The 17,917-nt window shown below is 40.1% G+C and overlaps 1 protein-coding gene across 2 annotated transcripts in view; it reads right to left on the bottom strand.

The window, feature by feature from the left end:
- Positions 1–389: 389 nt before the first annotated feature.
- The window catches only part of GSPT2 (G1 to S phase transition 2), a 42,935-nt gene continuing 25,407 nt past the window's right edge, over positions 390–17,917 (bottom strand). The window contains exons 1-2 of one of the 2 annotated variants that reach the window (XM_007536845.3): positions 2,797–2,876; positions 390–2,689 (exon numbers count right to left, since the gene is read on the bottom strand). In XM_007536845.3, coding sequence (XP_007536907.2) covers positions 807–2,689; positions 2,797–2,836 — 1,923 coding nt within the window. In that variant the 5' untranslated portion in view covers positions 2,837–2,876 and the 3' untranslated portion in view covers positions 390–806. Of the gene's footprint in view, positions 2,690–2,796; positions 2,877–17,917 lie in introns of those variants that run through there. The other variant, XM_060183546.1, reaches the window with a different exon arrangement.

The raw sequence follows: 17,917 nt of genomic DNA, 5'->3' as shown, positions 1-17,917 counted from the left end.
AATACAAACTTGTGCGTGGCTTGTACATACCTCCAGTGAGTGGAGCATAGTGTTCACTAGCCCAGGTAATCAAGTGTATGCACTAATGTGAGGAAGAATGCTAATTGTAATAAAGCATGTGAAAATGTCAAAGATTGGGGCTGAGTGGTGGCACACCGATTGAGCGCAAGTTACAATGCACAAGGACCTGGGTTTGAGACCCCAGTCCCCACCTGCATGGGGAAAGCTTTGCAAGTGGTGAAGCTGTGCTGTCTCTCTGTCTCTCCATCACCTCCTCCCTCTCGATTTCTGGCGGTCTCTATCCAATAAATAAAGCTAATAAAAATTAAAAGAAAATGTCAAAGATTATTCAAAAGCTTTTCATGAAAAAACCATTTCAAACACCAATGGAGAGTTTCAAGTGTAGTATTTTATTCACATGTTAGCTTTTCTTAAAACATATACACACATACACACTGACACATTCTGGTCTGTGGAACAGGATTGTCTAAATAACCTAAGGGAAAATGAAAAATTAAGAGTATATTAATTTTTCATTGTTATAGACAATTACATCCACATCACTTACAAAACGATTACTGTTCTGTCCACAGAAGCAGAATGGTACAGGAGAAAACTTGTATGTAACTCAACAGTGACATAACTGAGATCTCAACATGAGAAAGCTAACAAAAGATGGATATTTACTGTGAAACTTCTTTTTGCAAAATATTGGTAAAAGTCTATCGATGGACCCTAAATAAAAGGTGGTAGTGAATGTCTGTAGTCAATTTTCACAGTATTGTGTAGGAACATCAAGAGACTGCTTAGTCCTTGTCTGGGACTAGCTTCAGAACTTTTCCGACTGCAATGGTTTTACCCTCATCTCTCAAAGTAAAACGGCCCATCTGAGGAAAATCTTTGAATGTCTCAAGACAGATAGTTCCTGCAGTCCTTAAACGGGCAATGCACACTTGATCTTGCTTCACAAAACGGGGCCGTATCTTACTCTTCTCTCCTGACTTTTTGTCTACTAAGGAGATTAAGGCTGTTATCTCAACTTCCTCAATACAAGTATGAATGTGCAGCACCGCATTATAGCCTGGGCAGATGATGGACTTATGCTCAATGATCACTATCTGAACGTCAAAAGTACGCCCAGAATGGCACAGATTAGTAGGGTCACAAAGTATGAATCCTGGGAGAATCTCTTCTTCTTCAATTCCTTTCAGTCGGATTTTAAGGTTTTCACCTGGGGCTACACAGTCAGTCTCAGCATCATCAGAAAGTATTCCAAGAACTTCCACACTATGCTTGTTTGGCATCATCACAAGCTGCTGGCCTTTAAAAATGGATCCTGATTCCAGCTTTCCTAGAACCACAGTGCCCATATCCTTGTATTTATCCACAATTGGCAGTCTAATAGGTCCATCAATTGATCTGCTGAAGTTTGGCAAATTATCCAAATATGGAATAAATGGCAATCCAGTGTACCAGGGGCAGAAATCTGATTGTGCTTTAATATTTGCCCCAGTAAGCCCTGAGCAGGGCATAAAGTGAATGTCCTTTTTGGGGCTGAAGCCCACTTTTTTCAAAAAGGGTACCAGTTTTTCTTTACATTCTTCATATCTCTCACTGCTCCAATTTACTGTGGGATCATCCATTTTATTAATAAGCACTACTAAATGCTTCACCCCTGCTGTCTTTGCCAACATTGCATGTTCTCGGGTCTGCCCACCTTTTTCAAATCCGGTTTCAAACTCTCCTTTCCTAGCAGAGATTACCAGTACAGCCAAATCAGCTTGAGAAGCACCACCAATCATATTTGGGACAAAACTCTTGTGGCCAGGGGCATCTAAAATCGTGAAATGTTTCTTTTCTGTTTCAAAATAGGCACGGCCCACTTCTACTGTTTTACCTTTGTCTCGTTCTTCCTGGTTTGTATCTAAGGCCCAGGACAAATACCAAGTTTCTCTGTTTTTTTCCTTAGCTTCTCTTTCATATTTCTCAAGTGTTCTCTTGTCAACCATTCCTGTTAGAAACATTATTTGTCCACCAATGGTTGACTTGCCAGCATCTACATGCCCAATGAATACCACATTTACGTGTTCTTTTTTAGGAGTACCTGAGGGTACGGCCACAGATTTAAGTTTTTTCACTTCCTCTTTCTCCTCCATCATTTCCTGACCATTTTCTTCTGGTTGCCCTGAATCTCCCCCTGGTTCAGCTTCACTTACTTCTTTATTATGCTCCCATGACTCTTCTAGGGCCATCTCCACCTCACCATTTTCTACAACAGGTTCTGAAAGTTCCATAGTAATTGATGAATTGGAACCTTCAGGCAACACTAACTGCTCCTCTTTGGGTTTTTCCACAGGTGCCCCCCGTCCCAGCCTTTTACCTTGAGGGTCGCTCGTGCGAGCGCAGATTTCATCCATGCTGGCGATGTCTGCAGGGGGGGTCTGCGGTGGAGCCGGTTCCCGCAGGAATGATGGCACGAACTCCGCGGCGTGCACATTAGGCACGAAGGGTTTGGCGTTGACATTTAGCTGCCGGCTGAAGGCTGAGCTAAGGTGTTCACGCTGGGCCTCTGCCACGTCTGCCAAGGCTTGGTCCTCGTTCTGGGATGAACCCGGTATTTCCATGTCCACTTGATCCCAGCAATCCGGTGCCGAGTCGCTGCTGCTGCTGGGATCCATGGTCTCAGTACCTGATGGGTGGAGGGGAGGGAGCGGGATCAGCGGGCTTAACAAAAAACGGGTGAAGCTGGGAGGGAAAAGGCAGATAGAGGGAGGGCCAAGGGCTAGCGACACGAACCTGAGCAGGGTAGATAGGCAGCGAAGTCCCTACTCTGCATTCGCAGCTGCAGAGGCAGCGGCAGCAGCAGATATGGCGGCTCAACACTCTCCTCTTGTGTAAGCGGATCTCCTCCCCCAAACCCTAACCACTTCCGACTCCTCCACCTTGCACCCAAAGCTGGGCTTAGATTGACCCCTCACTGCCATCCGTACCCCCACCCAACCACCCCTCTTAGGTCACAAACTGGGATGACAATGTCCAAGAATAAAATTTCGTTTAAAAATGAAATTTTTCATTCATTTTTGTGCAGAAGACCCGGGAGAACAATTTGACTACAGTCTGATGGATAGACCTAGGCAGACACACCTGCTTTGTATGTCTCAAAAGTGTCAAGTAAATGTGAAAATTCTTATTGGAAAAAAAAAGGACAAATTAGTGACTAATGACATTCATGACATGCATTTACATTCGCTCCTTGTTTTGAAACCAGGAGTCCTTTAGCCCCTTTTCCACTGGGGTCCGGTAAGCCTGTAAATTTAGCTGATGTCTTCCATGGAGTAAGGTTGAGGGTATGACTTCTCATTTCATATTATACACTGTATCACGCTCTGATAGAATTTCTAAATCTTGACATTGCCTGATAGTCAAGTATTAGACTACCCTGACTAGAGAGTCTGTAGCCAAATTTAGGCTTAAATTGGGTTTAAACTTTTATGTGTCTTTTAACATGATGACCAATTCCTACACGCATTCTGGCAACCTACCTATCCAAAATGCACACCTGTAATTGGGGGGGGGAGCATAGGGACCAGGCGGTGATGCACCTTAACCAGCAATTAATCTTAACCAACACACATATTACAGTGCTGGAGGACCCATGTTTAAGCCCCCGGTCCCCACCTGAAGGGGAAAAGCTTAACTACTGGTGAAGCAGGGATGCATATGTCTCTCCCCCTAAATAAGACCCAGAAATAACATCAGTGGGGGAAAAAAACTGTTTGCATGAGGATAAGGAGGATGTGAGAGGGAAAACGAATTTTTGAACTATCCTGAGAAATTGAGTGAAAGCTGATGGCAGGGGTCAGGCAGTAGTGCAGCAAATTAAGCACCCATGTTGCAAAGCGCAAGGACCTGTGTAAGGATCCCGGTTTGAGCCCCCAGGTCCCCACCTGCAGGGAGGTCACTTTACAAGCGGTGAAGCAGGTCTTCAGGTGTCTGTATTTCTCTCCTCTCTGCCTCCCCTCATCTCCTCTCTAGATTTCTTTCTGTCTGATCCAACAACAGCATCAATGGCAACAATAACAACAATGACAAGTGCAACAGAATGGGAAGAAATGGCCCCCAGGAGCAGTGGATTCGTAGTGCAGGCCCTGAGCTCCAGCAATAACCTTGCAAGCAATAAATAAATACATAAATAAGTAAATAAATAAAGCTGATGTCATAGGGGAACCCACTATAAACTGTAAATGACAATGTAAAGAAATGAGCTAACCAAATCCATGAGTCTAAAATCACTTGACCCTGTAACTACAGTAAAAAGAGCCAGTGAAGGATAATGAATCTTTATTTTTCAATCTACAAATTATAATAATACTTTAATAATACCACAGTCAGCAAAGTGGTAATGCCAACCTCACACATTTGGTGGAGGGCCAGCAAATGCTGTGATGAAACAATCAATTCTGATGTCATCACATGTCACTCACTGATTTCACATATTTTCAGCTTGCATTTTTTAAGCACCTGTTTTGTAATCATCCATGTGAATGCAGATTTCAATTACAAAACTGACTCACATGGGGACAAATTGGATGTCAACAATAACAATGAAGGTGGCTTTAACTGTACCAACTGTGATGACAGATTAGGTTCATGATGGCTCTACAGAACAAAGACCTTATGAGTGTCCATGAAAAATGTTGGGACATAAATTCATGCTTTTGGCATTGGCTTGGCAGAGATAATGAAACAATTATACTAAAGCTTGCTCTCCACTTGTAGGTACTCCCATGAAACGTCACAGGTCACGAACCCAGGTCTTTGGGCATGGTGATGTGTGTGCTTTAGAGGCTGAGCCACCTGTGGCTCCAAACCTGTGCTCTCCCATAGGTTACAAGGGCTTCAGACTTCGTTACTGCATGCTGAACACTTTAATACCCTTGCCTCACATCTGATGCATTTTTTTCTTATTTTCTTTATGGCCACCAGGGTTATCTCTGGGGCTCAGTGCCAGCACTGAGAATCACCCTCCTAGTGGCCACTTTTCTATTTTTTTCATTCTGTTATAGTTGATAAGACAGAAAGAAATTGACATGGAGAAAGAGAGACAGAGAGAGAGAAAGAGTGAGAGAGAGAGAGACCTCCAGACCTGCTTCACCACAAGTGGAACACCCACTGCAGGTGGGGAACCCCTTGCACATGGTAATGTATGTACTTAACAAGGTGTGCCATATCATATTCCAAAAGCATATCATATTCCAAAAAAGTCCCCCAACACTTTCCCCACACATTCCTTTGGGCAGAACTGACTCACATGAATAACATTATCTACAGAGGAGCCTGGGGAAAATTGTGCTCTGACAATAGGGAAATGGATAGTCAGGACTGCATTGCAAAAATTATGAGCTCCACTCTGTGATCCTGCACATAGCCATTCTTTGAACAAAACAGTCTCTCTCACCATGGAGCACTGTCAGGAAAGGCTGTTGGGCTGTTGTGAGCAATGAATGAATCCTGTGTGAAGGAGAAGCAGAAGCCTGGAGCTCAACACAAGTAAGTTAAGGTATAACTAACTGTACACTGAAGTAAGTATACACCAGAAGGTTGAGTCACATACACTAGCCAAGCATTTCCACACCTGCTACTTTCTTCAGTCCTCCTAACTGCCCCATATCAAGGAACTACTGCCTTACAGATTAGCTTAATCATGCCCACATTGCTGTTCTCAGCCCCAGAATGTTGTGACTCAATACCCTGTCCTTAAACTCCATCCTGTAAGACGCGAAGTTCCTGAAATCTCAGTACTGCAAACCGAGTGATCACTATCACCTACTTAAGTGGATATAAGTGCCTCAGTGCCTCTTGTATACTCTGAGTTGTGAAAAATACAGGCAGAGGAGGGAAAGGCTTCATCTAAAATGACTGAGAGTGTAATAACCTGGATGTTGTAAAGAATTTAATTTTAACCAATTATCTCATGTCATGAGAACATCAACTGAGACATCAGAATCCTGCACATTGAAGAGTTGCCATGTGACATTTCCTCTTTCCTCTGACTCTCCTAAGCTCTCTTGAGGATATCAAGACATTGCCAAGTGCCAACCTTTCTGTTCACAATTAATGCTATAGGTATGAAAGAACAAGGCAGCAGGACAGACAGTGGAGACTGCTTCTGTTGATTGCCTTCTATCTTGTTGATGGATGCATGATTGCATCTGAGTTATAAAAACAGTTTGCAGTAAACAAAGGGAAACATTCACATTCAGTGTTGGAGTAGGTAGGTGTTATCTTGTGTGCCTACCAGATGCGGTCCCCTTAAGGACTCAGATGGGTGAAGAGGTTGTGTCCACAGAGACTGACCCTGACACAAGCTCATTTTGTCTTCCTCACTTGAAATGACTGCGGGGGCCAGATATCTCATGTCACTGCTCTGGCCTTCAAAGATTCAATAACTGACAAAAGGCAGTATACATGAGGTCTGAAAAACCTGTGTATATAATTCTTTACCTCCCTTAAGTTATTCCCAAATAGAAATGAAATGCTCTGTGACTTGTATACAATATTTTCCTCCCTATCTTGTAGAAAGCAGAATACATGGCTCACTCATTGACTGGACTGAAGCATCACATCTGTAACCTGGACGGTTTGTCATGGGGAAGAGGAACACTTCCTTTTGGCCTCAATATTTCCCCTAGTGCAGGAGTGGGAAATGGGAACATCCTGCCATAGGCTATAACATTTGGTCTGATTCTGGCAAGGAAACGGGAGCTTTTTCCATAGTAACAGTGATGATTTCTAAACGGATAATTCTGTATGACTCTCAAATGATGCTGCAGATATCCAAATGGTCTTTGGCAAAAAAGGAAAAAAAAAAAAAAGAAAAAGCAGTTGCCCATCTCTGCCCTAAATTCTCAGGAATATGACTCAGAAAGCATACAGAGAATTATGCACAGACCTATAGTGGGTCAGCATTCTTATTGCTAGACTTTTTTTAGACTCTCTAGTAAAAATGGAAACCTTGATATATCTATTAAATGACATCATATTAAAATGAGTTTATGATGGAGAATACAAGAATACTAACCCTGAAAATGTTAGGCTAAATGAGTTAACTCAGACAACAAAGGACAGCACGGCATGATTTCATTTATGTGTAATGTCTAGAATAGTGAAATTCAGAGAGAGGTAACGTGAATGAGGTAGCATGAATGAGAGGTAAGATGAATGGGTAGTAAACGGAAGGAGAAGTCTAACTCAGTGGGGCCAGTTTCTGTTCAGGAAAGAGTATAATGGCGCTGGTTTGCAATATGTTGTATATAATTAATGCCACTGAATTCTACAAATAAAATCACTAAAGTTGCAGGCTTAATCCTATATGTACAATAAGGATCTTCAAATGTTTAGGGCTTTAAAATATTCATCAATTTAAACTATCTTTATTTATTGGATAGAGATAGCCATAAATGGAGAGAAAGGGGAGCTAGAGAGTGAGAAAGACACAGAGCCACCTGCAGCCCTGCTTCACCACCTCCTGAAGCTTTCCCCCTGCAGATGGGGACTCAGGGCTTGAACCTGGGTCCTCGTGCATTGTAATATGTGTGTTCAACCAGGTGCACCACTATCCAGCCCCCATATTCATTATTTTAAAATATATCTGCCACAGTATCTTCATGGCCTCAGACAAAAAAAGTCCATTGCATTTCCTGTGACACACTACTCACTGGTTCTTATATACATTTCTAAAGATTTATTTTAAATTTTTAGATGAATTGGGTGCTTCAGAACAAATCTGGGAATTCAGTCAGGCCAATTCTGTCCTCTACTGATTAGCTAACACCATATATCATTTTTGAAATATTTTTATCTATTTATTTTTATCTTATTTATTAGAGACAGCCAGAAATCAAGAGGGTAAGGTGAGATACAGAGGAAGAGAGACAAAGAGACACCTGCAGCATTGCTTCACCACTCATATAGCCTTCCCCCTGCAGGTGGGGACTGCGGGCTTGACCTGGGTCCTTGAGCATTGTAACATGTTCACTCAACCAGGTGCACCACCACTCGGTCCTATTTTTTTTTCAAGATTTTAATTCTTGCATGAAGACAGAGAGAAATCATGAGAGAGAGAGAGAGAGAGAGAGAGAGGAAAATGCAGCACTGCTTGAACACTCCTGTAGTTTTCTGCTGAAAACGTGGGGACCAGGATTTTAAACATGGGTCCTTGCACATTATAGCACATGTGTTTTAGCATATGTGCCAGCAACCAGCCCCTAATATTTTTATTTATGAATGTATTCTTTAACACAATACAGGGTATCAAACCCAAGGCATGAACCTCACCCCTGGCTTGGTTCCTTTTAATTAGGTATGAGAAGTGTCTACAGACTATCAGGCCAAAGAATCATCCAGAAGGGATCCAAGTCTATCACTGGATATTGACCGCAAAGTCTGGGCACAGAGTCCACTCCATACCAATGGTGCAATTCATATCAGCTGCCACTTCTCCCTTCTCTGCAGTACTTCTATCTGAAAAATCTCAGGAACAAACCACAAACACCATCAACCTCCCCCTTTCTGGGCCCTTTTCTCTATCCCAGTCAGTTCTGTGGTTTCCATTACACAAGTACACTCAAGATTCTTGATATTGGTGATTAAATTGTTCAGTTTTACACTTTCTTAATCTGCATTTGTCTGATCTCAAATTACATATTTTAATTTCTATTTGGGGGATTAATGTATTACATTTGACAGTAAATACAATAGTTTGTACATGCATAACATTTCTGTTTTTCACATGACAATACAACCCCCACTATGTCCTCTGTCATCCTTCTTTGACCTGTACTCTCCCCCCAACCCAACCAAAAGTCTTTTACTTTGGTGCAATATGCCAATTCCAGTTCAGGTTCTACTTCTCTTTTCTCTTCTGATCTTGTTGTTCAACTTCTGCCTGAGAGTGAAGTCATCCCATCCCATATTTATCCTTCTGTTTCTGACTTATTTCAATTAACATGATTTTGTCAAGCTTCATCCAAGATCAATTGGCTGAAAACGGTGAAGTCACCATTTTTAATAGCTGAGTAGTATTCCATTGTGTATATAGACCACAACTTGCTTAGCCACCCATCTGTTGTTGGACACCTAGGTTGCTTCCAGGTTTGAGCTATTACAAATTGTGCTGCTGAGAACATTATGTGTACACAGATCTTTTTGGATGAGTGTGCTGGATTCCTTAGGATATATCCCCAGGAGAGGAATTGCAGGATCATATGGTAGGTCCATTTCTAGCCTTCTGAGAGTTCTCCAGACTGTTCTTCACAGAGGCTGGACCAATTTTCATTCCCACTAGCAGAGCAGTAGGGTTCCTTTGATCCCACAACCTCTCCAGCATTTGTTGCTGCTACCTTTTCTGTTGTACGACATTCTCACAGGAGAGAAGGCGTATCTCATATCTCATTGTTGACTTTATTTGCATTTTTCTGCCTATCAAAGAATTGAAGCATTTTTTCACGTGTTTCTCGTCCTTTTGGATCTCTTCTGTGGTGAATATTCTGTCCATGTCCTCTTTCCATTTTTGGATGGGGTTATATATTTTCTTGTAGAGTTTGGCATGCTCCCACAAGAAAGATATGATATGAACATATATGGAAACTATAAGAATGAATAAAAATCAGGAAGCAGGATGAGATGCATATGGATAAGTGCATGTTACCAGGTGCAAGGACTTGGATAAGCCCCTGTTCCCCACCTGCAAAAGGAAACTTCATGAGCAGTGAAGCAGGTCTGCAGGTATCTCTCTTTCCCTCCACTTCTCTATCTCCCACTCTTGTCTCAATTTTCTATGTCCTTTCAAATAAAATAGAAAAAAAGAAGAGAAAATAAAAGGAAAGAAAAGAAAGGAGTGGGAAGAAGCTGAGAAATTAGAACAGAAAGGAAAACACAAAGTAGACATGAACTGAGTTTCGTGCATTGCACCAAAGTAAAGTACTCGTGGGGGCAGAGGGGATTTCAGGTCCTGGAACATGATGGTGATGGTGAAGGAGGACCCAGGCTGGGGGTCAGAGTGTTCTGCAGAAAATTGAGAAATTTTACACTTTTACCCACAGCTGTATTTACTGTAAATCATCAATCCCTCCAATAAAAATATCTTAACTTTATTTTTGTTTCTCCTTTCTTTTTTTCCTGCATTCTTCTGTATCACTTGTGATTACCTGTGATTACTTATCTACTTGTGATTACTTCTTCAGTTCTCTCTGAGCAAATTTTTATTTACTCTAAATTTTTAGAAGAGATCAGTCAAGTTCAGAGTGGTATGGCCTTAGAATTCTCTGTATTTTCAAATGAAAATTTTATAGTTCTCCAATGATTTCCTGTTGATGAGCTGATCTTTTTAATATTAAAATGTCCCCTCTGCTGTACTTTTTCTTGCATTATTACTAACAAAATATCCTCTTTGATTTTCCCCCTTGTTCCTTAGAAGATCTGTTGTTGTTGTATCTAGCCTCTATCAATATTTTCTTTGCATTTACTCTTCTGCAATGTGAATTAATATGCAGGGTTGCTTTGGGGTTGGAGGAGGGGCAGGTGTCTTCTGAGCTTTCTTGTTATATGATTAATACCTGTTATAAACTCTAGAAATTTCAGTAGATAATATTTAAATTATTAAATTTAAAAAGTGTTAAAGGGATTAATGGTTTACAGTAAACAGTAAATACAGCTGTTAGCACATGCACAAACTTTCTCATGTTTTTGAAAGACATTCCACCTCCCACTCCCCCCCACACACACACACCTAGGTCCTCCTCCACCATTATACACCAGAACCTGACAGCCTTTCTGCCTGCCCCCCCCAGAGTCCTTCACTTTGGTGCAATACACCAAACCTCCATCCAAGTTCTACTTAGTGTTTCCCCTTTCTGTTACTATTTATCAAATTTTATCCATGAATAAGATCATCCCGTATTCATCCTTCTCTTTCTAGCTTATCTCCCTTAACATAATTCCTTCAAGCTCCATCCAAGATAAGATGAAGAAGGCGAATTCATCATTTTAATAGCTAGTAGAACTTACTTTAAATTAAATTCATTAATCTAATAGCTAGTATAACTTACTCAACCACTCATCCTTTGTTGGATACCTGGTTGCTGCCAGGTTTGGGCTATTACAAATTGTGCTGCTATGACCATAGGTATACACAGATATTTTTGAATAGGTGTGTTTGGTTCCTTAGCATATATCCCTAGGAGAGAAATTGCAGGGCCATAAGGAAGGTCCATTTCTAGCCTTGTGAGTGTTCTCCAGACTGCTCTTCACAGGGGTTGGACCAATTTACATTTACACCAGCAGTGCAGGAGGGTTCCTTTGCCCCCACAACCTCTCCAGAATTTGTTGTTACTGTTTTTTTTTTTCTGATGTATAACATTCTCACAAGCATGATGAAATGACATAAGAACTAGGATGAAGGAGACTATTGGAGATATTTTTAAATAAAACTTTGGAGTAAGATGGTGATTCTAGGTATGTTGTAAAGCATCCAGAAAGAAAAAGATGAAGGGATTGAGTATTTAAAAAACAAAGTGAAGCATTACATAATAAGGTAAATCTAGCTAGAGTAAAGTTAAGTCTCCAAACATAGGTTTAAAAATTATTTGCTATTTGTATCACAAAGTATCAATTTTTCTAATGAGCAAATATTTTGGTACTGATCTATTCTTGAACAAACATAGTGACTAGTCTGTTGTAAGGATAACAGTGGCAGCTGAGACACAGGAACTGCCAGAGTCTAGTAACCTACAGCTATAGAAATGTTCCTTGATCAGTACAGCAAAATGAACTTTAACTCACACAGAGGAAACATGGTAAATAAAAATAGGCTAGGGAAAGACAGAAACAGGCTAGCGGTATGAATCCACCTGTCCATGTCCAGAGGAGAAGCAATTATAGAAGCCAGAACTCCCACACTCTGAATCCCAAAATGAAACTTGGTTCATATTCCCAGAGTTAAATGATAGTGGAAGCAAACCAGGAGGCTCTGTCCCTCCATTCCCTCAAGTGCTTGTCACCAGGAATCTTATTTTTATACTATCAATGAAAAGAAACTGAATCTTCAAAACACAAGAGGGGGAGTTGGGCGGTGGCGCAGCCGTTAAGTGCAGGTGGCGCAAAGCGCAAGGACCTGCATAAGGATCCCGGTTCAAGCCCCCGGCTCCCCACCTGCAGGGGAGTCGCTTCACAAGCGGTGAAGTAGGTCTGCAGGTGTCTGTCTTTCTCTCTCCCACTCTGTCTTCCCCGCCTCTCTCCATTTCTCTCTGTCCTATCCAACAGCATCAATAACCACAACAATGTTAAACAACAAGGGCAACAAAAAAACGGGAAATAAATAAATAAAACACCAGAGGAAGCCAGGCATGGTTTTGCTTATCTGAGAGAGAAGAGGAAAAATGAAGATACTTGGAAGTAGTAGGTGTAGGGGTGAACTAGAAATGAAGTGAAATTAAGGCCATTGGAAAAAATGAAGGGAGATTACATATATGGGTAGTTATAGAATTAGCTCATATTGGTGACCTTGAGAGAGCTACTACAGTTTTTTTAAATGTTGTATTTATTTATTTAATCTATTTATTTATTTATTTTTGCAGTTTTTATTGGATGGGTTGGAACACAGGACTCTAGTGGTGGGAACTGTATGGAATTATACCACTATTATCTTACAATTTTGTAAATCAATATTAAATCACTAATAAAAAAGACATGACAGCATCTGTAAGGAACGCTATGAAATAAGCATCTGGACTAAGAAGAGCTATATGTATTGGGGGTTTTGGATTTTATATCATATGTGTTTCCCCTGTGCATTTTTCTTTCTGTTGAAAGTAAAAACAGAAAAACAGAGACAATAACAAGGGTTTTGGAGCTATGCAGTCCTAAATTGGTAGCCACCTTTAACAAACTCGGTTTTAACTATAGAATGAAGTTATCTAGTACAAAATAAAAATGTGGGTGGCTGGGAGGATGTATGTTGCAGTACACAAGGACCTTAGTTCAAGGTTTCAGCCCGCAAATATAGGAGGGGAGCTTCACAAGCAATAAAGCAGAACTGCAGGAAACAGCGAACTATACAATGGGGTTTTTGTTGTTGTTCTAATATTTATTTACTTATTCCCTTTTGTTGCCCTTGTTGTTTTATTGTTGTAGTTCTTATTGTTGTTGTTACTGATGTCGTTGTTGGATAGGACAGAAAGAAATGGAGAGAGATGGGGAAGACAGAGAGGGGGAGAGAAAGATAGACACCTGCGGACCTGCTTCACCACCTGTGAAGTATTCCCCTTCAGGTAGGTAGCTGGGGGCTTGAGCCGGAATACTTCCGCAGGTCCTTGCGCTTTGTGCCACGTGTGCTTAACCCATTGCGCCACCGCCGAACTCTATATAATGGTTATACAAAGCATATTCGTACTGGAGATTCAGAAGTCTAAGGTTCAATCCCAGGCAGCACCAACACTGAGAGTAAAGCAGTTCTCTGGTTGAAAATCCACCTTCTGAACCACATAAAGACGCTAGGCCCGTACTCCCAAGGGGATAAAGATAAAGTTTCCAGTGGAGGGGATGGGATGCAGAACTCTGGTGGTAGAAATTTTGGAATTGTACCCCTCTTTTTTTAAAATCTTTTTAAAAAAATATTTATTTATTCCCTTTTGTTGCCCTTGTTGTAGTTATTATTATTGTTGTTGTTGATGTCGTTGTTGTTGGATAGGACAGAGAGAAATGGAGAGAGGAGGGGAAGACGGGGAGAGAAAGATAGACACCTGCAGACCTGCTTCACCACTTGTGAAGCGACTCCCCTGCAGGTGGGGAGCCGGGGGCTTGAACCGGGATCCTTGTGCTTTGCGCCGCCTGCGCTTAACCCACTGTGCTACCGCCCAACTCCCGAATTGTACCCCTCTTATCTTTCAGTCTTGTCGATCATTATTAAATCAAAAGAAAAAAAAAAAGAAAATCATCGTTATAATAAAATACAAAAGTAAATGCAAATATTCTTGTAATGACCATTTCTACATTACATCTTTAAAATCCTTCAGTACTGGGCAGGGGTAGATAGAATAATGGTTATGCAAAGAGTCTCTCATGCCTGAAGCTCCCAAGTCCCAGGTTCAATCACCCACACCACCATAAGCCAGGGCTCAGCAGTGCTCTGGTAAAGAGAGAGAGAGAGAGACAGACACACATAGAGAGAGAATCCTTGAGTACTATTGTATAAACCATGTTATTTTTTTCATTCATATACACTCCTCCAGCAATTACCCAGAGATTACAGCCATATAAGTATATATTTAGATTATCTTGTTTTGTTACTAACAAACTACTCCATTTAAATGAGCGCTTTGCAGAATCATGTAATATAAAGGTTGCATGGGACTGCTTCATTATTATACTAATTTGTTAGAAGAATGTCATTCCTAGGGAACTCACCAGCTTGATAGAACCATACTATATATTCTGTTCTTAGTACCTTCTCTTTGGTATAAAATGAATGATGAATTCTACTCTCTCTTTTTATGTCTTCATGATGACCTTGAGTCGCTACATACTTTGTTGAATGAATCATTGACTTCATGACATTTATTTCTTCCAAGTAGCCATATGACTATCTCCCTTGTAATAATAATTATTATCCATTTTATTAACCTTGTTAATTGAGTTAAATTATCATTCATACAAGTTCATTTTAACATAATTTTGTATTAGAGTTATTATGGAAGATGGCATGTTATAGAATGTTGTGAGTCTTACATATTCCAGTAAAATATTACACATAAGTATTTCATTCTAGTATTGCATGATAAAATTAAGAGTGTAGACTTCAAAAGTTTTAGCATTTATGAAAATTTTTTTTCTTTTTTATTTAAGAAAGGATTAATTAACAAAACCATAGGGTAGGAGGGGTACAACTCCACATAATTCCCACCACCCAATCTCCATATCCCACCCCCTCCCCTGATAGCTTTCCCACTCTCCATCCCTCTGGGAGCATGGACCCAGGGTCATTGTGGGTTGCAGAAGGTGGAAGGTCTGGCTTCTGTAATTGCTTCCCCGCTGAACATGGACGTTTACTGGTCAGTCCATACTCCCAGTCTGCCTCTCTCTTTCCCTAGTAGGATGGGTCTCTGGGGAAGAGGAGCTCCAGTACACATTGGTGGGGTCTTCAGTCCAGGGAAGCCTGGCATCCTGATGACATCTGGAACCTGGTAACTGAAAAGAGAGTTAACATACGAAGCCAAACAAATTGTTGAGCAATCATGGACCCAAAGCTTGAATAGTGGAGAGGAAGTGTTAGGGGGGTACTCACTGCAAACTCTAGTGTACTTTACTTTTACAAACTCTAGTGTAGCTTTCAGGTATATATTCTGCAGTAGTTTATGGATACGTGTGAATGTTTTAACATTTATGATTATGCTTCTGTAACACTTTAAAATTTAAAAAATGATCATTTTAAGAATTGAGTTAAGATTGCATTTATAATTTGCTGATTTATCAAAACTAAACACAGATTTCAGTTTTTAATCTACTGTTTCTGGAGATCTATATCACATATTTTCCATTGTACACACCACTGTAGTTTTTATAATTTATATAAAAATATATAAAACATTATATAAATATATAATATAAATATATATATAATAAATATATATAAAAAATAAATATATAAATATATAATATAAATATATAAAATATATAAATAAATATATAAAACATTATATAAAAATACATGTGAGTATCTTAAAAACTGTTCTTGTTTGGAAATTCTTTGCTTGAACATCCTCTAACCATTGTTTTCTGCCCTTTCATACTTTATAGTTTTCATGGTTGTATGACTTGTGTTTATAGATCCATTTTATTTACTTATTATGTGTATTTATCTATTGGATAGCGACAGCCAGAATTTGAGAAGAAGGGAAAATACAGAGGGAGAGAGAGACACGTGCAGCATTGCTTCATCACTTGTGAGGCTTTTCCCCTGAAGGTGGGGATCAAGGGCTTGAACCCAGGTCCTTGTGCATTGCAACATGGGACCACCACCTGGTCCCAGTCTGTTTAATTTTATATCACCTTGTTGAGAGCTAAATGGACCTTGTTTCTTTCTCGTTGGCACTTATTTCAGTAACTCTTGCAAGGTAGATCTGGTGATAGCAATCTCCTTTAGTATTTTATGTCTGGTTTTGTATGTCATTTTTTATTGCTTCTTCATATTTAAATGTTATTCTTGCATGTTAAAGTATTCATGGATGGTAGTTGTTGTATTTTAAAACCTGGGGTATACCACTGCATGGCAGATAACTTAGTGGTTATGCAAAAGGATTCTCATGCCTGAAGCTCTGAAACCTCAGGTTCAATCCCCTGCACCACCATAATCCAGAGCTGATCAATGCTCTAGTGAGAAAAAAAAACTCTGCCATCTCTCCTAGTCACCATGGTTTCTGCAGAAAATTTTGATATGAGTATGATTATAATGTCTTTAAGTTACATTCTTCTTCTCTCTTACAATTTTTATTGTCCTTGACTTTTGATGTGTCTTGGTATAGGTCTATTTGAGTTTAGGAATCTGTGAATTCCTTCTGCTTCCTAAACATGTTCAACTTGACTATATCTCAGATTTGGAAATTTTTCTTCTATTATTTCTTTGAAAATTATTTCTTCTTTTTTCTTTCCCTCGTCTTCTGAGACCCCTATAATTCTGATATTTGTTTTCCTAGTGGAGTTTTCAATCTCTTGAAGAGTTGTCTCATTTTTCCTAAACTCTTATTCTCCTTCAAAGTCAAAGAGTGTAACCAGTTTTTCTTCTATTTCTAATGTTCTCTGTTCTACATGGACAAGTCAACTTTCTTGACTTATTGTTTGAGAGTGGAATGGATTCAAAGTGTCCTTAATATCCTGTAACTGTTTTCAAGTTTTCCATTTTCCTATCAGGTGAATCTTTGAAGGCATAGATTTCTCTCTTAATCCATTTTCACCATGTTAAATTAACAGTTTTCTATTTCTTCCAATTCCCGACAGTATGTTTCCTAAGTTCTTTCTCTGATAGATCTTCTGTATTTGCATCATTAAGTTTATGACCCTCATCTTAGTTTTGTAGAACCAGTATTTCCCTAGTTTTACCCATATGTTTTGGTTTTGTTATTGATGACAGGTGATGCTGGGTCCTGCTTTGTATGTGAGTTGTGGAAGGAGGGGAGGAGCTTTGAAGTGACTTACTATGGTGGCACCTGATGTTCCTTAAACAGAAGTCTAGCCTGGTGCAGTGGTTGAGGGAGGATCTCAGACCTCACTCTCATCCCAGGCTGATTCCTGAACATAGAAACTCTACTATGAGATCAAAGTCACTTTTCTCACATAAAGGGTTGGCTGATAATGATTGCAAGGGTCTCCACAGCATCTGGGATGCCATAGAGTTTGGGAGGCTTCCCTGATGCCACAAAAGTACGGCATTCCCTGGTTCCTTTGAACACTTCCCTGGGGGTTGCTCAGGAGCCTATGGCTTCTTCTACGCCTCTAAACAGAAGTCCTAAGCTCCTTTTCTTAAGCCACTTGGTACCTGAATAATTGTTTAGGCATGTGGATTTGAAGTGATCACAAATATGACAGCCACTAGCAGTGCTGTACTGCCTTTCTACTTGAGTCCTTTTCTCACTGCCCTCCTGTTCCTGCTGTCTATGTACAATATCCAGAATTCAAATAGTGATGTTCCTTTCTTTACCATAAATCCCAGCTGTTCTATGATGAAATCCATCAAATTATTTTGCTGTAATAATTATTTTCTGAAAGATAGACAACTTTCTGTGACAAGTTTTCCATAGCTCTATCCTGGAAGTCCCACATTACTTTATTTTTGATGGCTGAATAATGATAGGAGATGAAAGCCATG

The sequence above is a fragment of the Erinaceus europaeus genome, chromosome X (assembly GCF_950295315.1).
Source record: "Erinaceus europaeus chromosome X, mEriEur2.1, whole genome shotgun sequence".
Classification (NCBI taxonomy): Eukaryota; Metazoa; Chordata; class Mammalia; order Eulipotyphla; family Erinaceidae; genus Erinaceus; species Erinaceus europaeus.
This window is presented reverse-complemented; position numbering and strand designations above follow the sequence as displayed.